The sequence below is a fragment of the Entelurus aequoreus genome, linkage group LG17 (assembly GCF_033978785.1).
Source record: "Entelurus aequoreus isolate RoL-2023_Sb linkage group LG17, RoL_Eaeq_v1.1, whole genome shotgun sequence".
NCBI lineage: Eukaryota > Metazoa > Chordata > Actinopteri > Syngnathiformes > Syngnathidae > Entelurus > Entelurus aequoreus.
Window position 1 is genome coordinate 17,612,870 of NC_084747.1, and position 24,913 is coordinate 17,637,782.

Here is a 24,913-nt window from a genome sequence, read left to right on the forward strand (position 1 = left end):
TTTTTTTTATAAATATTTCCGCCAGTTTAAGTTCAAATTCTCAGGACTTATTGTGGAACCCCAACACACAACAGCAGGGACCAAGAGGTGAGAAAAGTTAATTAAGAGGTCGCCTTCAACAGAAGACAAACAAGGCAATTTAAATATGGACTACAAAAATGGACTACAAAAATGGAGGATATCTTCTGAACTGCAAAATGATTAATGTTACTGGTCACATGAGTGAGGTCCTTCCCCAACTGAAGATGTGTCTGTATCCATACTACTGACTGACTGGTCGTTGTCACTTCATTGTAAGATGTGTAGTGAAGCCTTTTCTTTTCCATTTAACAAGCTTTCTCATGTTTTTGTCCTCATAAACAAGCTGCAGGGACACATTACAACTAGACCATCAGTCAATAGTCACTTGTTTTACTTGAGTGGACCTCCAAAAGGGGAAATGCACTTTTTTTTGGAATGTTGCCTATCTTTCACATTAATTATGAGAGACAAGAACACACATTTCTTTTTTTTTTATTAGGATTTTAAAGATGATAAAAAAAAACACTTAGAATGAGAGTCACCGTATACACACACTGCAAGTCTATATATATAATGTAGTAACAGACACCTTCATAAAAATATGTAATATGTTCAATATTTACCATATTTTGGTTATTTTAAGCAATACCTGCACTTATCTCCACCGCGCATTTATTTCCATTTCCATAGCAACGCACGTCCGACTTCTGGCAACAAATGTTTGTTCCTACACACGTGTTCTAATCATAGCAGACTTGGTAAGAGACAACGAAGACAACTATTTTTGGACAAATGAGGACTCACAACCTTATGTTTTTGAAGCCGAATATACAGAGGATGAACCGCTGCTTGGAGAAGCCAGCACGAAGAAAGGGTGAAACGTCGGAGCAGACGGAAACCGAGAGAGTGAGGTCGGCGTGACTTTGACGCTATAAATGTGGAACTTGGAGCCGAGCCATTTCGACATAAATGGAGTGCTTACCCAAAATAAACTGGAAAAAAACGTCAAACACAAAATTTTCCATCGAGTGACACTTTAGTATTAATATTAATATATATATTAAATGCATGCATCACGTTATGCGTGTTATTACAACTACAGTACATACGTTGTCTGGCTAGCTGTGTACAAACAAAACATGAAATGCGGGCTAGCACTTTACAGACACTGTAATATGATTGTTCATGTTTTTCAGTCACTACAAATTTGTGTCCTATCGCGTTTTGTTGTGCATTAAAAACTCAAACATGTTTCGTGTTGATGTAGAAGCTAGCTTATTTCCTGCCGTAGTTAGCGTCTGCGGCTAATACCGTAGCACGACGATGGTAAGTACGCTAGAAAAATAGTTCCTCAGTGTTCGCTCTTACAATAACAACGTTGCTACAGCTTGGTTATCATACAGGCTACGGAAGTGTTGTCGACTATTTTTAAAATGATTTAGAGGTACAATTAATGGTTCTCATTAGCTGCATTGCTAACCACCAAGAACGAGCCGATTTCTACATGTTAGAATGGAAAAATTGAGAAAAAAAAAATTCCTCTTGTTAGAATAATTTTATCTAAGTTATCACAAAAACTGTGTTGAAATGAGTTCCCGACGAGAATACCAAAAGCTGTCTTTGATCCTACCAAAAAAGAAGGCTTGTAAAACTCCACTGTGTAGGGGGGGAAGCAACATGAAGGGGTTTCTGTTTCTTTCATGTATTGTAATCAACAGAAAGATATTGTCTGACCCAAGAACTACAAAAGCGAAGAGGAAGCAGGACCAGACTCCACTCCAGGCACCACTTTTTTGAACTCTTTTACGGACCTCTTTTTGAACTCTTTCACGACCTCTTTTTTGAACCGACCTTTTCTTTCGAACTGTTTTGTAATCAAAGGCAATGGCTGTTTACGACCCCCGTCCCTTTGGAAGCAGCTGTTGCCATGTGGTCAGGGAAGGTCCAAATAAAAGAAGGAGGCGTACAATCTTTTGGCAGAGCGTAATGACACTGTGCAAGGGTACAGATGTACACGTTTCTCCTCACGGAGCCAAATTGAATTCTGTCTCTGTTTGATTCTTTGCTTCTTGTCCTGTTTAATAGATGTCATCAGTGTTTGAACCTGACACTTATTGTCTCTCATATTGATACAATAGTAACAATTTCAAAAAAAAAGTGCAGTTCCTCTTTAAGGGATTATAAAGAGTTAAGTTAAACTATGAAGCCTAAAATTCAAGCTACTCAATTAGGAAGAGTCTACAAACTTTTAAGCGTTATGTTTATACGGAAGTGTTTTGTGTGCGTTATGGTTTAACATGAGGTTTTCTTCTGGTTCAGGAGATGTTACTTATGGTCAGAGTTCTGGTTTGCTTACCTCCGACCATGCTCCTGTCCTCCACTGAGAAGGACAGGCCACTCGGTTGCAGAGCCTCCTGCTCTCAGGCTTCTCCCCGCTGCAGTATTTGCTGTGGATGGAGCGATTGGTTCCGTCGTGGAGGAACTGCAGGCAGCGGACCGTCCGGATCTGAAAGCCCAGGCCGCCGCAGGTTTTGGTGCAATGTTCCCACTCGTCCGAGATCCACCTGGATGGAGCGGAGTGAGGCATGAGATGGAGCAAGACCTAATTTTTTATGTTTATTCATTCAAAAATAATAATACTTTTGGTAACACTTTAGTATGGGGAACATATTCACCATTAATTAGTTGCTTATTAAAGTAACAAAGACTTAATTTAGAGTTATTTGGACACTAGGGGAACATATAAGGGTTAGGGTTAGGGTTACTAATAAGCAATAATTCTGAGGTTATTGACGGAAGACTCTTAGTTAATGGCTTACTGGTTGTATAATAAGGCCATGCAGAATAAGGCATTAATAAGCAGTGTTGGGTTAGTTACTGAAAACCAGTAACTAGTTACTTTATTTCAAAAGTAACTCAGTTACTAACTCAGTTACTTACACCAAAAAGTAATGCGTTACTGTGAAAAGTAACTATTTAGTTACTTTTTTTTTTTTAAAGCTCCCATTAATGCCCTTTTAGCCTTCATTTCAGTACTGTTATTGCACTGGAGAATAATACAATGTGTTGATCAACTTGACAAGCAATGTGGTCTACATACAACACACAAATACAAAGATATGTTTCAAAGGGCCACTTTATTCCAGGCCAGAACAAATTGACAAAACTATTTTAAATAGCCTGCGATGAGGTGGCGACTTGTCCAGGGTGTACCCCGCCTTCCGCCCGATTGTAGCTGAGATAGGCTCCAGCGCCCCCCGCGACCCCGAAGGGAATAAGCGGTAGAAAATGGATGGATTTTAAATAGCTGCAACATAACATACATAAGTAACAAACAGCATAATAACAACATAGCTGTAAACCAAGGAAGTACTTTAACTTTAACTTTACATACCAAAGCCTAACCAGGTGTTTTTTCTCTCAAGGAATTGTGAAATAAAATCATGTCTGAAGCCCAGAACACTCTACGCATTTCCCCAGTTTTAGTTTAGAGATAAGGAAAGATTGGCCTGGCCCACTAGCATCCCTCTTTTTGTTTGTGAACTTTATAGTCTATACATTTAGAGTGATGTGATAATCAAACACTCTAGAAGTCTAGAAATAAAGAGTATATAAGAGAATTGACAGAGTGTGTGTACTATAATTCATAATAACATTGATTTTGATTCAATATTATGTTTTGAGCAATGACAGTTTGGAAGAACAAAAAACAGCTTTGTTTTATTAGTCAACATTGCAACTTTTTCTAAAACAAATTTCACCTTTAAGCTTTTTTACTTCAATTTTGTTATGTTTTTGTTTATTTTAATAGTATTTTTAGAATATGCTGTGGGCCTTTAAAACATTAGCTGATAATTGAGTTACTGAATATAAAAAATAACGCGTTAGATTACTAGTTACCGCCGAAACTAACGGTGTTACAGTAACGCGTTACTTTGTAACGCGTTATTCCCAACACTGTTAATAAGTACTTAATAATGACTAATTAAGAGCCAATATGTTACTAATTTGCATGTTAATAAGAAAAATAATGGTGAATATGTGTTCCCCATACTACAGTGTTACCATACTTTTAAAAATAGTATTAGTCGTATGGTCATTAGAATGAGCAGACATAGTTATTAGGTGGGGGGTCGCAGCTTGCTGCGGGGTTTGTTCTCCCGGGATGCAATCGGACCACTCTGGACAATGCGTGCAGGTAGGAACATGATTTATTCCTCAAAAATCAAAACACGCACCAAAAACAGACAACAAGCAAAAGGAAAGCGTGCCGATCGCACGGGAAGCTAAGGCTAGACATAGCGCAGCAATCAAGAAGCATAGGACACAAGGGATTTACCCAACGTAACTGTTGCATGTAGCAAATGATGACGCCAGACTGAGCGTGGCGAGCAAGGTGAATAAATAGCTCTCTGATTAGTGGTCGACAGCAGCTGAGCGTGCCGACCACTAACCAGAGGCAGGTGAATCCAATTAATCCCCATGGAAACTGTGGTGGAATTTCTGACCTTTGTACCATATTTTTTGTCTGTCAAAGAGAGCGAGGTCGGAAAGCATTAAGGAGGACACGGCAGTAGTGGAATGTCTGCTCGTTTCTCTTTTTTCTATTCTGTACCATCGGAAGAGCATATGTGGCTTAGAGTTGAACGTATGGTCGGCCTGACCATTGTACAAAATGTTTTGATTGTTTGTTATGGCTAAGGGATTCAAGGATGTTGCAGAACAAACAGGTCCAAAACAACTGGACCTTGACACATGAGGGAAACACATAAATGGCCAAGTAGACCAAGTCTACGCATGATTGGCATGAGTCTCGATTCATCCAACGTCTCCGGAGACGTTGTCTGTTTGCATGGCAATTCAATCCAACCTTGTACCATTTGATTATGGGTAAATACAACTTTTGTACTAAATTCACTTTTGTTGCTGTTTAAGATTCAGACATTCCAAACCAAAACAAACCCAGAGGTGCACAAACAGGAACTAAGGGAGTCCAAAACTAACAGAACATAACAAAACATGATCCAGGCCACGGATCATGACAGTTAGTTATTAATGAATATAATGATATATTGTTATTAGAGCCTATTCAAACAAAAACTATATCAAATCAAATGTTCAGGTACAAACAAAATGTTATAAAGTTTGGCGTGGTGTGGCTCATATAATAGAGTGGCCGTCCTGAAACTTGAGGGTTCCCGGTTCGAATCCAGCTTTGGCCGTTGTGTCCTTGGGCAAGGTACTTCACCCACCTTTCTCCCAGTGCCACCAACACTGGTATGAATGCAGCTTACCAACATCAACTTTAGATCTTTTACGGGTTTCTCAATGTAAAGTGCCTTGAGTCACTGGAGAAAAAGCGCGGGAATGAAAACAATTTACTTAAATCAAACCAAATTTTGTTTAAAGTAAAATCACAATGAATATAAATATTAGTTATTAGAGATTGATATTAAACTAGAAGAGGGAATTCCTGAAGGAATTGCCCATGAATGCTCCAATGCTGAAGTTGTGTGAATTAGTGAATTATATTTATATAGCGCTTTTCTCTAGTGACTCAAAGCGCTTTACATAGTGAAACCCAATATCTAAGTTGCATTTAAACCAGTGTGGGTGGCACTGGGAGCGGATGGGTGAAGTGTCTTGCCCAAGGACACAACAGCAGTGACTAGGATGGCAGAAGCAGGGCTCGAACCCAGAACCCTCAAGTTGAGGGCACGGCCGCTATACCAACCGAGCTATGCTGCTAAGTTGAAGTGAAATGCTGACAGAATGTAGTATGAATGTAAGAATAGTTTGAATGTTGGAATGGTTTGAATGTTGAAGAGCTGACGCTGAACTGAAATGCTAATGGAATGTAGGATGGATGTAGAAATGGTTTAAATGTTGAAATCGTTTAAACGCTAAAATGGTTTGAATGGTTTGAATGTTGCAGAGTTTGAATTTCCGGGAAAACCGGACTTTGGTTTGAAACTTGGGAAAGTGTTAGTTTGAATGTCCAGGATGAGTGCAATGTGTTGATGTCGGAATGGTTTGAATAGGTTGAAAAATGTGGGAATTGTGCAACTTGGAAAAATGTCCCATTCATTTTAATGGGAACTTCCTGGAAATTTGGGAATTTGGGGAAAAGCGGGATTTTTTTGAAAATGATTAGGAGCATTAATGTCCTGAATGAGCTGAATTGGCTGGCTTTGGAGTTGTTTAAATCGGTCAAGAAATGTTGAATTAGTAACAGTTTTTAATTGAGAAATTCCTGGAATTTCGGGAAAACCGGGAATTTTTCTGGTTCCTTAACCATCTTCTTTTTTGTCTTGAATATGAGGAGTGTTTTTACGGTGGAACGGTTGAAAAATGTGAAAGGAGTAGTCAAACTTAATGGTGGAAATAGGTTACCAAAAAACTGGAATTCCTGGAAATTTGTTGAATGTGGAAAAATTATAGTTTGAATTTCCAGGATGAGTTGAATGTATTGAAGGTGGAATGGTTTGAATGGGTTGAAGAATGTGGCAATTGTGGAAGTTTGAAAAATGGCCAATTAATTTTGAATGGGGAAAATGCAAAAAAATAAGGAATTATGGGAAATCCGGGAATTTTTTTTAGAATTGTTGAAGTAGAGCACACAATTCATAAAAAAACAAAAAATGTGGGAGTTGTGGAACTTTGAAGAATGTCCCATTGATTTCAATGGGAGTTACAGCAAAAATTGGGAATTTCGGGAAAAGCGGGAATTTTTTTGAAAATGGTAAAAAACTTGAATGGTCTGAATGAGTTGAAATGGTTGGTGTTGGAATGTTTCCAAATCTGTTTGAGAAATGTTGAAGTAGTAACATGTTGAATTGAGAAATGGTATTACGGAATTCCTGGAATTTCGGGAAAACCGGGAATTTCTCCGGTTCAAAAAAACAACTTCGTTTTTTGTCCCGATTCAGTTGGAAGCTGGAACTGTTTGAATCGGGTGAAACATGTGGAAGGTAGAGCGCGCCAAAATCTGGAGAAGAAGAAGACGTTTAATGCTTTGGAGCAGGGGTCACCAACGCGGTGCCCGCGGGCACCAGGTAGCCCGTAAGGACCAGATGAGTAGCCCGCTGGCCTGTTCTAAAAATAGCTCAAATAGCAGCACTTACCAGTGAGCTGCCTCTATTTTTTTAATTTTATTTATTTACTAGCAAGCTGGTCTCGCTTTGCTCGACATTTTTAATTCTAAGAGAGACAAAACTCAAATAGAATTTGAAAATCCAAGAAATATTTTAAAGACTTGGTCTTCACTTGTTTAAATAAATTCATTATTTTTTTACTTTGCTTCTTATAACTTTCAGAAAGACAATTTTAGAGAAAAAATACAACCTTAAAAATGATTTTAGGATTTTTAAACACATATACCTTTTTACCTTTTAAATTCCTTCCTCTTCTTTCCTGACCATTTAAATCAATGTTCAAGTAAATGTATTTTTTTAATTGTAAAGAATAATAAATACATTTTAATTTAATTCTTCATTTTAGCTTCTGTTTTTTCGACAAAGAATATTTGTGAAATATTTCTTCAAACTTATCATGATTAAAATTCAAAAAAATTATTCTGGCAAATCTAGAAAATCTGTAGAATCAAATTTAAATCTTATTTCAAAGTCTTTTGAATTTCTTTTAAAATTTTTGTTCTGGAAAATCTAGAAGAAATAATGATTTGTCTTGTTAGAAAGATAGCTGGGTCCAATTTGTTATATATTCTAACAAAGTGCAGATTGGATTTAACCTATTTAAAACATGTCATCAAATTCTAAAATTAATCTTAATCAGGAAAAATTACTAATGATGTTCCATAAATTATTTTTTTAATTTTTTCAAAAGATTCGAATTAGCTAGTTTTTCTCTTCTTTTTTTCGGTTGAATTTTGAATTTTAAAGAGTCGAAATTGAAGATAAACTATGTTTCAAATTTAATTGTCATTTTTTTCGTGTTTTCTCCTCTTTTAAACCGTTCAATTAAGTGTAAATATCATTAATTATTAATAATAACATAGAGTTAAAGATAAATTGAGCAAATTGGCTATTTCTGGCAATTTATTTAAGTGTGTATCAAACTGGTAGCCCTTCGCATAATCAGTACCCAAGAAGTAGCTCTTGGTTTCAAAAAGGTTGGTGACCCCTGCTTTGGAGCATTCACACAATAAACACTGCATAACTTCACCTTTGGCTGATAAAAATAATATGTAAACAAATAATATATACATTAAATAAATGAATGATTAAATTAAATTAACAAATTTCAATCAAAAAGTCATTATTTGTTAATTATAATTATAATAACTCATGATCCTTAACCTAATTTAGTTTTCATTCACTCAGTATTACTAGTATTATTACACATGCATATTGAATTAGCACTACATAACTTCTGTTGCGTTTGACCAGATGTTCCTCCAAGTGGGATGTAAAACGCTGGTCAGTCCCAAGTTCCTTAGATGACATATAAGCTGAACTCAAAGGTACCACCAAGCACAGATAGGTATTTTGTAATTTATTGTCAAATATTTGAGAATAGAGACCAGCCTCGAACAACACATACGAATGCGTAGCCCAAGTTGATCTGGCATTCCAAAGAAAAAAGCAACTCTTTTCACACAAAGATCAATCCTGACATGTCCTCAATCCACAGAGGATGAAGATACACTCCCCATCCTCCGTGAAGAAGTTGAGGCAGCAATCCAAGCACTGAAAAAAGGAAAAGCAGCCGGAGTGGACAACATCCCAGCTGAGCTCCTACAAGCAGGGGGAGAAGCCATGATCGACACCCTCACCATCCTGTGCAACACAATCTGGCTGAGTGGTGAGTGGCCTACATCGTGGACCCAGTCACTTATCATCACACTTCCGAAAAAAGGCAATCTCCAACTGTGCCAAAACTACCGCACCATCAGTCTTATTAGCCATCCCAGCAAAGTCCTACTGAAAATAACACTAAATAGGTTAAAACCCCAAGCTGAACTGATCATAGCTGAAGAACAGGCTGGATTTAGAGCCGGGCGGAGCACCACAGAACAGATTTTCAACTTGAGAATCGTTTGTGAGAGACACCTGCAGCATCAACAACACCTTTAAGAAAGCCTTTGACCGGGTATGGTATGCTGCACTGTGGGCAACCATGAGGAAATACACATCAATCAATCAATCAATCAATGTTTATTTATATAGCCCTAAATCACAAAAGTCTCACAATGAAATCCTCGGCACAGAGCCCACACAAGGGACGTCGATGTGAATGACTATGAGAAACCTTGGAGAGGACCGCATATGTGGGTAACCCCCCCCCCCCCCCCCCCCCCCCCCCCCCCCCCCTCAGTCCCTAGTGGATCCACATAACAGTGAGAGTCCAGTCCATAGTGGGGCCAGCAGGAGACCATCCCGACCAGAGACAGGTCAGTAGCGCAGAGACGTCCCCAAACGATGCACAGGCGAGCGGTCCACCCCGGATCCCAACTCTGGACAGCCAGCGCCTCATCCATGGTCACCGGAACCGGAATAACCCGGCGAGGGGGCAAAGGAGAAAAGAAAACGGCAGATCAACTGGTCTAAAAAAGGGGGGTCTATTTAAAGGCTAGAGCAGGGGTCACCAACCTTTTGAAACCAAGAGCTACTTCTTGGGTACTGATTAATGCGAAGGGCTACCAGTTTGATACACACTTAAATAAATTGCCAGAAATAGCCAATTTGCTCAATTTACCTTTAACTCCATGTTATTATTAATAATTAATGATATTTACACTTAATTGAACGTTTAAAAGAGGAGAAAACACGAAAAAAATTAAATTAAATTTTGAAACATAGTTTATCTTCAATTTCGACTCTTTGAAATTCAAAATTCAACCGAAAAAAAGAAGAGAAAAACTAGCTAATTCGAATCTTTTTGAAAAAATTAAAAAATAATTTATGGAACATCATTAGTAATTTTTCCTGATTAACATTAATTTTAGAATTTTGATGACATGTTTTAATAGGTTAAAATCCAATCTACACTTTGTTAGAATATATAACAAATTGGACCAGCTATATTTCTAACAAAGACCAATCATTATTTCTTCTAAATTTTCCAGAACAAAAATTTTAAAAGAAATTCAAAAGACTTTGAAATAAGATTTACATTTGATTCTACAGATTTTCTAGATTTGCCAGAATAATTTTTTTGAATTTTAATCATAATAAGTTTGAAGAAATATTTCACAAATATTCTTCGTCGAAAAAACAGAAGCTAAAATGAAGAATTAAATTGAAATTAATGTATTATTCTTTACAATAAAAAAAAAAAACTTGAACATTGATTTAAATTGTCAGGAAAGAAGAGGAAGGAATTTAAAAGGTAAAAGGTATATGTGTTTAAAAATCCTAAAATCATTTTTAAGCTTGTATTTTTTCTCTAAAAGTGTCTTTCTGAAAGTTATAAGAAGCAAAGTAAAAAAATGAATGAATTTATTTAAACAAGTGAAGACCAAGTCTTTAAAATATTTTCTTGGATTTTCTAATTCTATTTGAGTTTTTCTCTCTTAGAATTAAAAATGTCGAGCAAAGCGAGACCAGCTTGCTAGTAAATAAATACAATTTAAAAAATAGAGGCAGCTCACTGGTAAGTGCTGCCTATTTGAGCTATTTTTAAAACAGGCCAGCGGGCTACTCATCTGGTCCTTACGGGCTACCTGGTGCCCGCGGGCACCGCGTTGGTGACCCCTGGCTAGAGTATACAAATGACTTTTAAGATGGGACTTAAATGCTTCTACTGAGGTAGCATCTCTAACTTTTACCGGGAGGGCATTCCATAGTACTGGAGCCCGAACAGAAAACGCTCTGTAGCCCGCAGACTTTTTTTGGGCTCTGGGAATCACCAATAAGCCGGAGTTCTTTGAACGCAGATTTCTTGCCGGGACATATGGTACAATACAATCAGCAAGATAGGATGGAGCTAGACCGTGTAGTATTTTATACGTAAGTAGTAAAACCTTAAAGTCGCAACATCAAGTCTTAACATCAGTCCTAACCTTGTCAGAGTCATTCAACATCTGTACAATAAAGCTACCAGCGCAGTTCTCTACAACAGCGCTATCGGAGACTGGTTTAGGACAACAATTGGAGTGCGCCAAGGATGCCTTCTCTCTCCCATTCTCTTCAACATCTTTCTGGAGCGTATCATGACGGATGCCCTAGCAGATCATGAAGGAACTGTCAGCATTGGAGGCAGACCAATCACCAACCTCCGTTTTGCAGAGGATATCGATGGGCTAGCTGGAGAAGAAAGAGAACTTGCCAGTCTAGTTGAAAGGCTTGATACCACCTCCCGAGCCTACGGAATGGAAATCCATGCTGAAAAAACCAAAATGATGACCAACAACAACAATGGCATCCGCTCAGACATCAAAGTCAATGGACAGGCACTGGACGCGGTGTCGAGCTTCAAGTACCTCGGTGCAATCGTGTCCGATGAAGGATCCAAACGGGAAGTCTTTGCCAGAAGTGCTCAAACAACTGCTGCCCTGGCAAAACTCAAGCCCATATGGAAGGACACAAACATCAGTCTGATGATTACAGCGCTCACTTGTAATGTCCATCTTCCTTTACGCCTGTGAAACATGGACCCTTACAGCAGAGCTGCAGAAAAGAATTCAGAACATGGAGCTGAGATTCTACAAAAGACTCACAGGTATCTCCTACACCCAACATGTCACAAACGAAGAAGTCCGGCAAAAGATCAGCCAAGCCATCGGCCCACATGATGACCTGCTCGCCGCGGTCATAAAGCGGAAACTGAGGTGGTACGGACACATCACCAGATCCTCAGGCCTTGCAAAAACCATCCTGCAAGGCACCGTACGAGGTGGCAGGAGACGAGGGAGACAAAAGAAAAGATGGGAAGATAACATCGGAGAATGGACTCACCTGAAACTCACTGAGGCAATGAGAGCTGCTGAGGACAGAGAGGGATGGAGAGAGCTGGTCAACAGATCTTCTGTGGTGACCCAACGACCCTCCGGGTTTATGGGATAGGTTAGGTTAGGTAGAATTAAAGGCTTTGTGTCTTATCACCGTAATGATTTGTTTATAATGCTACTGACGGTCCCGGACACAAGGCTGAAGCTTAGAGGTGACAGAGCTTTCGCTGCTGCTGCTCCCAAGCTCTGGAACGACCTACCTCTGAGTGTTAGACAAGCCTCCTCTCTTCCTGTTTTTAAATCTCTCTTAAAAACATACTTTTATTCCATGGCTTTTAACACTGAGTGATATCCATCCTGCAATGGCGCCCCATAATACACCTGCTGTGAACCTGTTTTTATGTTTTTTATATTGTATTTATTTATTTTTTATCGTGTTCTGTTTGTGTTGTGTTGTGTTTGCTCGGTTCTTGTATTATTTTTTAACCTGCCCATTGTACAGCACTTTGGCTACCCCTGTGGTAAATTTTAAATGTGCTTTATAAATAAAGTTGATTTGATTTTAATTTGATTTGATAATGTCTATTTTATGCTGGATCTACTCTCTATTTTATGCTGCACTTTTTTGCTGCTGCTGTTACATATACTGTAATATTGTACATGGTGATTGGGATTTGTTATATATTGTATATATTTTATAATAATATAATAACATATCAGTATACATTATATACTGTATACACTACCGTTCAAAAGTTTGGGGTCACATTGAAATGTCCTTATTTTTTAAGGAAAAGCACTGTACTTTTTAATGAAAGTAACTTTAAACTAGTCTTAACTTTAAAGAAATACACTCTATACATTGCTAATGTGGTAAATGACTATTCTAGCTGCAAATGTCTGTTTTTTTGGTGCAATATCTACATAGGTGTATAGAGGCCCATTTCCAGCAACTATCACTCCAGTGTTCTAATGGTACAATGTGTTTGCTCATTGGCTCAGAAGGCTAATTGATGATTAGAAAACCCTTGTGCAATCATGTTCACACATCTGAAAACAGTTTAGCTCGTTACAGAAGCTACAAAACTGACCTTCCTTTGAGCAGATTGAGTTTCTGGAGCATCACATTTGTGGGGTCAATTAAACGCTCAAAATGGCCAGAAAAAGAGAACTTTCATCTGAAACTCGACAGACTATTCTAGTTCTTAGAAATGAAGGCTATTCCACAAAATTGTTTGGGTGACCCCAAACTTTTGAACGGTAGTGTATATATTAGGTAAATATTACATATATGTTACATATATATTGCTACTATAGTACATTTTTAGTCTACTTTATACCTTTTGTTTTCGTCCTCTTTTTGTGCCCTTGTGTGCATTATCCTTTCCATCCTTTGTAACTGAGCTACTGTGTGGAACAAATTCCCTTGTGGATCATTAAAGTTTGTCTAAGCCTATGTCTAAGTCTAAGTATGTGTGCTTTTTTTTGTTTTGCAAACAAAACCAACAAAATGGAGCTCTTTGCAAGAAGGCACACGGAAAATGCATTATGAGCTTGCTGGCAAAGCGACACAACGCGCAAAGGAGCTTTGCCGCTGGAACGAGTCTAAAGTGGGATGAATGCACAAGCCTGCGTGTTTGTGGGCGCGCGCTGAAGCTGAGACGAGCCGAGGCAAACGTCCCCATGATCCAGGAGGACCGTTTGAAATCCGACTTGTCGGTGTTTGAATGATGAAACAACCCAACATTTGGAGACACTAACTGCTGCAGAGGACCTCCTTAATATGTTTTATGTGTCTCAAACACCATCTTTGGAGACAATGCCAGACACAAAATACAAAACTGCAGTCTGACTAAGAATAAATAGTGCTTAAACAACACAACATAAAATTATGTTTAGTTTGGTATAGGAAGAGAAGTGAAGCACAGTCCATGGAGCTGTCCATGGTTCTGAAACAGCTCCACAATAAATACCCTTCTTGTCCCCGCAATTTCCCCCTCTGTTTTCTTTTTTTTTCTTTTAATAAGGTCAAATACAAAATAGGCAACAAGAGAAGTAACACACACTTCTCTTTTCTAAAGTAAATCTGTGCAAGGACATCTACATCAACAATATGATTTGCCTGAGTAGCTGGACAGGACAAAATACAAATTAAAAGATTAAAAAAACATTTAAATGAGCTTTGTGGAGGGGGGCGTGGCCCGCGGACCTGCAGCGAAGCGCGGTGTGCCGGGACCGGCTTTGAGATCAGCGACAGGTGCGTGGATGGCCCAGCTGTGTCAAAGGCAGCAGCCGGGAAGGAGAGGACAGTTGGTGAGCGAGAGCGAGACAGACGACACACTGGAGAGAAACCATTCGTGTGCTCAATTGGTAAAAAGACAACTGCTGAAAAGCACCCCAAAAGACTTTGCACGTTTTATTGTAAAATAAAACACTATTGTAAACCTGGAAGAGCCTGGCATGTCGATGATTGGTGGTTCGAAGAACCCGGAAGCGTAAGTCTTCCACAAGCTTAACCCTGTCAGACCCCTTGTTGTAAAATTACAACGTTACCTTTAACCATCCTAAAAAACAATCTGTTATATTTTTGTATTTTTTTTTTTTTACCACATTTACATAGTCATTGGGTGCTATTGTTCAGTCTCACAAGGCTATTGGATTGTACATGTGTTTATAAGTCACGCCTTCTGGCCATGAACTCACACAACCTCTCAAGGTTTCCTTCGAACAACATCTTATTAGTTTCATTGGACTGTATTCATCAGATTCAAGTAAGTTAAATTTCTTTTTTTGGTTGTTATTACAATGTCTAGAGCAGGGGTCTCAAACATGCGGCCCGCGAGACGTCATTGTGCGGCCCGCACCTTAATATGAACGTTTAATGTTAGTGCGGCCCGCAAGTTTTATATGAATGGCGCTTGACAGCGCTGTGTGCGGAGCTGAAGCATTCTTGCCAACCCTCCCTATTTTCACCCGTCAACATTACTGAGGACTTCAATATTAAGTCAACAATACTGAGGCAACATTATTGAGGGCAGGAGGTTTTGTCCACTTTTTCTCCTCACTCACAATGTGCAAGCATGTTATATGCGGCTTTAACAGACACATGTAAGTGACTGCAATGCATACTCAGTCAACAGCCATACAGGTCACACTGAGGGTGGCCGTATAAAAAAAAACTTTATAAATGTTACAAATATGCACCACACTGTGAACCCACACCAAACAAGAATGACAAACACATTTTGGGAGAACATCCACATGTAACACGACATAAACACAACATAACAAATACCCAGAATCCCTTGTAGCCCTAACTCTTCCGGGCTACAAGGAATCTACCAATCATGGTGTGGTATATGGCTCTCGAGGGCCGAACATTGACGTCACTTGCGTGATGCAGGCAGAGAAACATTTTGCTGCTTTTCCACGAGACCTCGCTCTCTCTCTCCCTCCCTCGCTCGCTCTCTCTCTCGCTGTAAACTCCACAGCGAGCCCCCCCAACCTCCCCCGCCGCCCCCTCCCGTTGGCTCCAGACAGAGACGATTTTTGTTATTTGGGTCCAAAATACCCCTGCGTTAGTGGAAAAGCGGCAAATGAGTGAAAGCGAGAGAAACGTTGCCATGGAGACGAGGGCAGTCACACCTGTCCGTCAGTAATAAAGTCCCCGATAACCTGGACCAATTCAAACCGTTATTTGTTTTTTTTATTGTTTAATTTGCATTGCCTCACACGATGAACATTAATATTTTTATATGACGCCATAAAACACTCCGGGAGCCGTCACTTTTTCCCGGTACTTTCCACCGACCGCCGTGTTGCCGTCGGGAGGACAATCGGAACGACACACATTGCGGAAATAACATTATTCTGCGTGCGTCGGTTAAATACAAATATATTCCACAACCCCAAACATGTCTTTTTCAAAGCGTGCAGTGAAGAGAAAGGTTAATGATGAGCAAAGACAATTCCAGGAAAAGTGGGAGATGCAATATTTCTTTGTTGAGCACAGGGGCACCCCGACGTGTCTTATTTGCACAGAGAAAGTTGCCGTGCACAAGAAATACAATTTAAAACGTCAATATACAACTAGACATGCTGAGGAGTATGCAAAATACCAGGGAGATGAGAGAGTGAACCGGGTTGCACATTATGTGTATGTGTATACCTTGTTGCTGACTGGAGAAATCGAATTATTATTGTTAGAATAGAATAGAAAGTACTTTACTGATCCCTGGGGGAAATTCAGCACCACAGTTCGCTCACAATAAACAAGAATAATAATAAATAATATACACTACCATTCAAAAGTTTGGGGTCACCCAAACAATTTTGTGGAATAGCCTTCATTTCTAAGAACAAGAATAGACTGTCGAGTTTCAGATGAAAGTTCTCTTTTTCTGGCCATTTTGAGCGTTTAATTGACCCCACAAATGTGACGCTCCAGAAACTCAATCTGCTCAAAGGAAGGTCAGTTTTGTAGCTTCTGTAACGAGCTAAACTGTTTTCAGATGTGTGAACATGATTGCACAAGGGTTTTCTAATCATCAATTAGCCTTCTGAGCCAATGAGCAAACACATTGTACCATTAGAACACTGGAGTGATAGTTGCTGGAAATGGGCCTCTATACACCTATGTAGATATTGCACCAAAAACCAGACATTTGCAGCTAGAATAGTCATTTACCACATTAGCAATGTATAGAGTGTATTTCTTTAAAGTTAAGACTAGTTTAAAGTTATCTTCATTGAAAAGTACAGTGCTTTTCTTTCAAAAATAAGGACATTTCAATGTGACCCCAAACTTTTGAACGGTAGTGTAATATATATAATATATTATATATGTAATATATAAATAATATAAATATATTCTACATATACTACATATACTCTACATTTAAGTGCAGTCAAGGAACATATGCATTATACAGTCTGATGGCTGTCGGTATGAAGGACCTCCTGTGTGGTTCCGTGTTGCATTTTGGGAGTTTGAGCCTTCCACCAAACGTTCTAATTCTCCCCGCAAGGTCCGAGTGTAGTGGGTGGGAGGTGTTGTCCATAATGGCTAGAAGTTTTACTAGACTTCTCCTCTCTTGTTATTACTTATGACTGATTTATTCACTTAATTCTCATTTTTTTTCATTTATATTTTGATTTTATTTGGTGTTGAAAATAAAAAATAAAGACATTTAAAAATAATGTTTTTAAGAAATCTTTTCTTGCGGCCCAGCCTCACCCAGACTCTGCATCCAGTGGCCCCCAGGCAAATTGAGTTTGAGACCCCTGGTCTAGAGCATGTACATGCGTAGTTATTGTGGAACAGATGCATCCAATTTCATTTAGAGCTTGTTATATAATTGTTGCAATTATACAACACTGGGTGAATGTGGTAGTCAAAATAGCTGGCTTGTTGCAGGTTGTATTCCCTCCACTACATCACTGCCTGAAGTATTTTCTCTATACATGGATAGTGTACATTCCACCCTTGTGTTGTGTTCTGGTGACTGATTTAAAAGTTGTATCTCAAAGTTTAAATTATCGTTTGATTATCGGCGATAACGAGCGCAGGCACTTTTGAGACGTCGCGTCGGACACGGACACTCACTGGGGCTGCGCGCAGTCCTGCAGGTTGCACATCCGACGTATGGGTTTGGGCTTCTTGCCCACGTCGCAGTAGCCTCTGTGGACCATCTTGGTGTCGCCTTTCTTCCGGCAGCCGTATTTGGTGTACTGGAAGCCTTAAAGGAAGGACGGCACGTCACGGCGGTCATCATGTTGGCATGGAAACACAAGCATACAAGATAAATAGTAATTGGGAACACACACACACACATACTGGTTATCATTTGGAATGGGGACCAAGTTTTTGATCATCACTTGAAGGGGACCACCCTTTCTACAGGTTGTGGAGGCATAAGAAAAATGAGGTAAAATGTCCACTGACCAGTTAGCTCATACACGTCTTTATATCTCTGGATTGATGAAGTAATGTGCTGATCATTCTTACTAGTTACTATGGGGACCAAATTTAAATAATTTTGCATAATTCACACACATTTGTACGTGACTACTGAGGACCATTTAAAAAAAAAAATCAAATGAAATATGACATGATCCTCAGAATACAGCACTAGAGCTGTCCTCTTATAGGAAGTTTCACCACTTAAATGTTAAAGCAAATCCTGCATCTTCTGTGACATTACGGAAAACTGCTCTTTAGCAGTCATGAAGTTGTCTGCAACTCCAACTTCCATATATAGAAGGATGGGAAATTCTGAATGTGAATCATACTTTAAGGTAATAATGTTTTATAATCATGCTGTATGAAAATGTCATCCTCAGGAACACTAAACCAGATTTTGTTTTTTTGGAAAAAATATATTAGTTTGAACTAAGGATGGATACCATACAGAATCACAGTACTATTAATGCCAGGATAACAAATGTTTCACTTTTCAAGAAAATTAATGTTGTCTTTAACAATATTTGAAACACGTAAACAAAGTAACCCAAATTTCCCCGTTGTGGGATCAATAGAATAGAATAGAATAGAGTTTTATTGTCTTATTACAGTGAACAGGTTCAAAGAACAACGAAATTGGAGCAGATCCCCTAAGGTGCATACACAATAATCTAGTAATGTAAATAGTAAAAAAAAAGGTACAAAAGAAGATATGAATATATCTACACACATGCACATATCCATACATATGCATATATATACATATACACATATAACATTATTGCACAGTATAGTCCGAAAAAAATAAAAAGACATGACACACGAGGACATGACGGACACTGATAATAAAGGATTATCTTATCTTACCTTAAACCACAGAAATAAAATACAAACCCCGTTTCCATATGAGTTGGGAAATTGTGTTAGATGTAAATATAAACGGAATACAATGATTTGCAAATCCTTTTCAACCCATATTCAGTTGAATGCACTACAAAGACAACATATTTGATGTTCAAACTCATGAACTTTTTTTTTTTTGCAAATAATAATTAACTTAGAATGTGCCAAAGTAGTTGGGAAAGGACATGTTCACCACTGTGTTACATGGCCTTTCCTTTTAACAACACTCAGTAAAGGTTTGGGAACTGAGGAGACACATTTTTGAAGCTTCTCAGGTGGAATTCTTTCCCATTCTTGCTTGATGTACAGCTTAAGTTGTTCAACAGTCCGGGGGTCTCCCTTGTGCTATTTTAGGCTTCATAATGCGCCACACATTTTCAATGGGAGACAGGTCTGGACTACAGGCAGGCCAGTCTAGTACCCGCACTCTTTTACTATGAAGCCACGTTGATGTAACACGTGGCTTGGCATTGTCTTGCTGAAATAAGCAGGGGCGTCCATGGTAACGTTGCTTGGATGGCAACATATGTTGCTCCAAAACCTGTATGTACCTTTCAGCATTAATTGTGCCTTCACAGATGTGTAAGTTACCCATGTCTTGGGCACTAATACACCCCCATACCATCACAGATGCTGGCTTTTACACTTTGCGCCTATAACAATCCGGATGGTTCTTTTCCTCTTTGGTCCGGAGGACACGACGTCCACAGTTTCCAAATACAATTTGAAATGTGGACTCGTCAGACCAGAGAACACTTTTCTACTTTGTATCAGTCCATCTTAGAGGAGCTCAGGCCCAGCGAAGCCGACGGCGTTTCTGGGTGTTGTTGATAAATGATTTTCGCCTTGCGTAGGAGAGTTTTAACTTGCACTTACAGATGTAGCGACCAACTGTAGTTACTGACAGTGGGTTTCTGAAGTGTTCCTGAGTCCATGTGGTGATATCCTTTACACACTGATGTCGCTTGTTGATGCAGTACAGCCTGAGGGATGGAAGGTCACAGGCTTAGCTGCTTACGTGCAGTGATTTCTCCAGATTCTCTGAACCCTTTGATGATATCACGGAGCGTAGATGGTGAAATCCCTAAATTCCTTGCAATAGCTGGTTGAGAAAGGTTTTTCTTAAACTGTTCAAGAATTTGCTCACGCATTTGTTGACAAAGTGGTGACCCTCGCCCCATCCTTGTTTGCGAATGACTGAGCATTTCATGGAATCTACTTTTATACCCAATCATGGCACCCACCTGTTCCCAATTAGCCTGTTCACCTGTGGGATGTTCCAAATAAGTGTTTGATGAGCATTCCTCAACTTTATCAGTATTTATTGCCACCTTTCCCAACTTCTTTGTCACGTCTTGCTGGCATCAAATTCTAAAGTTAATGATTATTTGCAAGAAAAAACATTTTTTTATCAGTTTGAACATCAAATATGTTTTTTTTGTAGCATATTCAACTGAATCTGGGTTGAAAAGGATTTGCAAATCATTGTATTCCGTTTATATTTACATCTAACACAATTCCCAACTCATATGGAAACAGGGTTTGTACAAACTCATTTAAACTTTTATTTCTACTTTTTATTTTTAACAACATTGAACATAAAGAACATAAACAACTGTTCTACTTAACCAGTCTTGCTGATCATCTCTTCATCCACTATTTATCTAACCTACTATCTACAAAGCTTAAAAATCACTGAGGCATCTTCAGAATGGATCTGACCATCACTTAAAAAGGTTTCCCTTTAGGGGACCTGTTTTTTTGTCCCCATACCGTCAGAGGTCCCCTAAAGGTGACTGTGTAAACAGAGCGAGGTCCCCATTAAGTAAGCATTGCCAGAACACACACACACACACACACACACACCATCAGCGTCTATTCTTGAACCTTCATGTGTGCTTTACCTCCGCCGCACGGCTTGGAGCACGGAGACCAGCTCTTGAGGGCCCACTCGTACGTGTCTTCCTGGAGGACATTGTTGTTGTTGACGGGCACCGAGTCCTCGTGGATGATGTACTTGTACATTAGAGTGGAGCGGGTCTCGTTGTCCTTAGGTATAATCTGAAGGACAACAAGAGAAGCACATTTGTATTTGATCAGACCCAAATAGTCCCGGATAAGACACTTTCCCTTTTTTCCAGAGGCAGGAAACGATGTCGTTAGGTTCACAACGAGCCTGATTCATGCCTCATTCGGTTTGGTATGACACATTTGAATCGATTTAGAGTCGGGATGAATAAAATCACATTTTGTATGTGAATCGATGTTTTTGTCCACCCCTATAAAGTACACTACCGTTCAAAAGTTTGGGGTCACATTGAAATGTCCTTATTTTTGAAGGAAAAGCACTGTACTTTTCAATGAAGATAACTTTAAACTAGTCTTACCTTTAAAGAAATACACTCTATACATTGCTAATGTGCTAAATGACTATTCTAGCTGCAAAGGTCTGGTTTTTGGTGCAATATCTACATAGGTGTAAAGAGGCCCATTTCCAGCAACTATCACTCCAGTGTTCTAATGGTACAATGTGTTTGCTCATTGGCTCAGAAGGCTAATTGATGAGTAGAAAACCCTTGTGCAATCATGTTCACACATCTGAAAACAGTTTAGCTCGTTACAGAAGCTACAAAACTGACCTTCCTTTGAGCAGATTGAGTTTCTGGAGCATCACATTTGTGGGGTCAATTAAACGCTCAAAATGGCCAGAAAAAGAGAACTTTCATCTGAAACTCGACAGTCTATTCTTGTTCTTAGAAATGAAGGCTATTCCACAAAACTGTTTGGGTGACCCCAAACTTTTGAACGGTAGTGTATGTAAAGTTAATACTCTAATTATAGTATGAGGTGTTAATACTCCAGCTCCAGCTCGTGGTGCCCAGGACGAGACTTAAAACCAGGGGAGACAGGGCCTTCTCTGGAACACTCTGCCCCTCCATGTTCAAACTGCTTCCACAGTGGAGTGTTTTAAGTCTCGTCTTAAGACCCACTTTTATTCTTTGGCTTTTAACACTACGAGAGTTGTGTGGTCTTCTGTCCTCTGTTGTTTTCTGTGTTTTTTTTTTATAAATTTTGATTTCTATTTTACTGTTTTAATTGGTTTTACCCTTTGAAATCGTTTTTTAATCATATTTATTTTTTATATTGTTTTTATATTGTTTTTTTATTCATTTATTTTTTGTTTTTATTCAGTCATTGGTGGAGCATGATATTGTTTTTAATATTGTTTTTTAAATATTGTTTTTAACATGGCTGTGCAGCACTTTGGAAACATTCTTGTTGTGTAAATGTGCTATATGAATAAAGTGGATTGGATTAATTTGACGTTAGCGGTAACTGAGTAGAAATGTATATAACTCATACACAACTTCATTTTTTAAAACTTAAATAATGAGAGTGTGGCATTATTAGATTCGTTTGGACAACAATTCCATTCAGAACCGATTCAAACCGATTCTCGCAGCCAGTTATTTGGCATGATAATTGTATTGCAAATTTTTCAAAACAGGATACAAGTTAGAAAATCTGCAAGGAGATGGCCTAAAAATATATTTTTAAAACTGATTCCTATAAAACAAAATGTTTTCGTTTTTTAATTGATTATTTTGATTTATGATTAAGTTAAAGTTAAAGTACCACTGATAGTCACACACACACACACACTAGGTGTAGTGAAATGTGTCCCATTTGACCCATCCCCTTGTTCCACCCCCTGGGAGGTGAGGGGAGCAGTGAGAAGCAGCGGTGGACACGCTCGGGAATCATTTTTGGTGATTTAACCCCCAATTCCAACCCTGGATGCTGAGTGCCAAGCAGGGAGGTAATGGGTCCCATTTTTATAGTCTTGGAACTCACAACCTACTGATCTCAGGGCGGGCACTCTAACCCAGTGGTTCTTAACCTGGGTTCGATCGAACCCTAGGGGTTCGGTGAGTCGGCCTCAGGGGTTCGGCAGAGCCTCCGCCGCAGCAATCAAGACACACCAGACTCATGAATTGATTAACGTGGACCCCGACTTAATTAAACAAGTTGAAAAACTTATTCGGGTGTTACCATTTAGTGGTCAATTGTACTGTACTGTGCAATCTACTAATTAAAGTTAAAGTACCAATGATTGTCAAACACACACGAGGTGTGGCAAAATGATTCTCTGCATTTGACCCATCACCATTGATCACCCACCTGGGAGGTGAGGGGAGCAGTGAGCAGCAGCGGTGGCCGCGCCCGAGAATCATTTTTGGTGATTTAACCCCCAATTCCAACCATTGATGCTGAGTGACAAGCAGGGAGGCAATGGGTCCCATTTTTATAGTCTTTGGTATGACCCGGCCGGGGTTTGAACTCACAACCTACCGATATCAGGGCGGACACTCATAAAAGTTTCATTCAATCAATCAATAGTGTAAATAAAAACGTCTCCCTATCTGCACTATAAAGTTAACATTTGGATGACAATAAGAAGGAAGTCTAAGTCTAAGTATTATGGATACCCCCAATCAATGTTCCCTCTAATTTTCCATCTGATTTGCAGGTGTGTAATTTGTTGTGGGTTCATGCACTGTGTTGGTTTTGTTCTTTGAACAAGGTGATGTTCATGCACGGTTCATTTTGTGCACTAGTAAAAAAAACATAACTTTGTCTTGAATTTGAAAAAAAAAAAATTAACATTTTATTTTTCACTAAAGAAGGGTGAATGTGCATATGAAACTGCTGGGGTTCGGTACCTCCAACAAGGTTAAGAACCACTGCTCTAACCACAAGGCCACTGAGCAGGTGATGAATGGGTTTAGAATCTAAAATGTGACATTAAGTTAGTTGTGTAAGTAAGAATTGACCGAAAATAGATATTTCAACTAAAGTTGTGATGATTACGAGTTAACGCAAGAGTGTCAAACTCATTTTAGCTTAGGCCGGACTATTAAAATCATGGCATTAAAACTAAAATATAAGGACAATTATTTTCAGATTATTTTCTTTGTCTTACTTTGGCCAAAAAAATAGAACAAACACATTCTAAAAATATTACAATAAAAATATAGAATAAAATACCGGCAGCGGTAAAGTTTAGATCCATGAAGGAAAGAAGAAAGTGAATGAATGTTTATAACCGAAGAAATTTACATATGCATAAAAATGTGTTTTCTTTTGTATTATTTTTTTTAATGAATTAACGTTTATGACAACCTTTTTCCAAAACACAATATACAATGTGAGATATAACAGGATAATGCATACATTTATCATTTGTTTTCAAAACGCTTACAAAAAAGTGGCACCTCAAAAATTGACTTTGGGACCCCGTTTTTATGACTTGATTTTGCCTCTGAGTTGGTGAAAGTTCACTCCAGATTATAAATCTTGCCTCTCACTTGCACAGGAGAAGAATGTGGCCATAAACCCAGAAATTTGTCAACTTTGACATCCAAATTGTACCCCAAGATGGCAAACAAGACACTGCATGAGGATTATGATGAATTCTTCATCTAAACGGGAAGATATAAACATCCCATCAGTCGATATCCCAGTGAGAGCAGACATCGTACAGTAAGTGATTGTTTTATTAGGATCATAGTTTGTATTTCTTAGTTATACTACTACTTGCTGGATCTGCTTATCACTAAGCTTCTAAAATGTGTAGTTTATGCTCTGAATATTCCGGTTAAAAAATACAAGGTTCTGGAAAGTAATTATTGTTGGCTCTCATGAAGTCTGCCATTATTGGTGTCAGGTTCAAACTCTGATGACATCTATTAAACAAGACAAGAAGCAAATAATTAAACAGAGACAGAATACAATTTGGCTCAATTTGAGGAGAAACGTCTGGGCTGTACTTTTGTACGGTCTCCAGCAAGCTCTGGCGAAAGATTGTGCGCCACCTCTTTTATTTGGACTTTCCCTGATTACATGGCAACAGCTGTTTCTAAGGGACGTGGGTCGTAAACAGCCATCGCCTTTGATTACAACAGTTCACAGAAAAGGTCGTAAAAGAATTCACAGAAAAGTGCGCCTGGAGGGGAGTCTGGTCCTGCTTCCTCTCCGCTTTTGTAGTTCTTGGGTCAAGACAATCTCTCTCTGTTGATGACAATACATGAAAGAAACAGAACACCTTCATGTTG

General features: G+C 38.9%; 1 protein-coding gene across 1 annotated transcript in view; it reads right to left on the minus strand.

The window, feature by feature from the left end:
* The window catches only part of adamts3 (ADAM metallopeptidase with thrombospondin type 1 motif, 3), a 452,399-nt gene that overhangs the window by 13,022 nt on the left and 414,464 nt on the right, over window positions 1-24,913 (minus strand). The window contains exons 17-19 of the mRNA XM_062024353.1: window positions 20,702-20,858; window positions 17,538-17,670; window positions 2,378-2,585 (exon numbers count right to left, since the gene is read on the minus strand). Of these exons, the coding sequence (XP_061880337.1) occupies window positions 2,378-2,585; window positions 17,538-17,670; window positions 20,702-20,858 (498 nt within the window). The remainder of the gene's footprint in view (window positions 1-2,377; window positions 2,586-17,537; window positions 17,671-20,701; window positions 20,859-24,913) is intronic.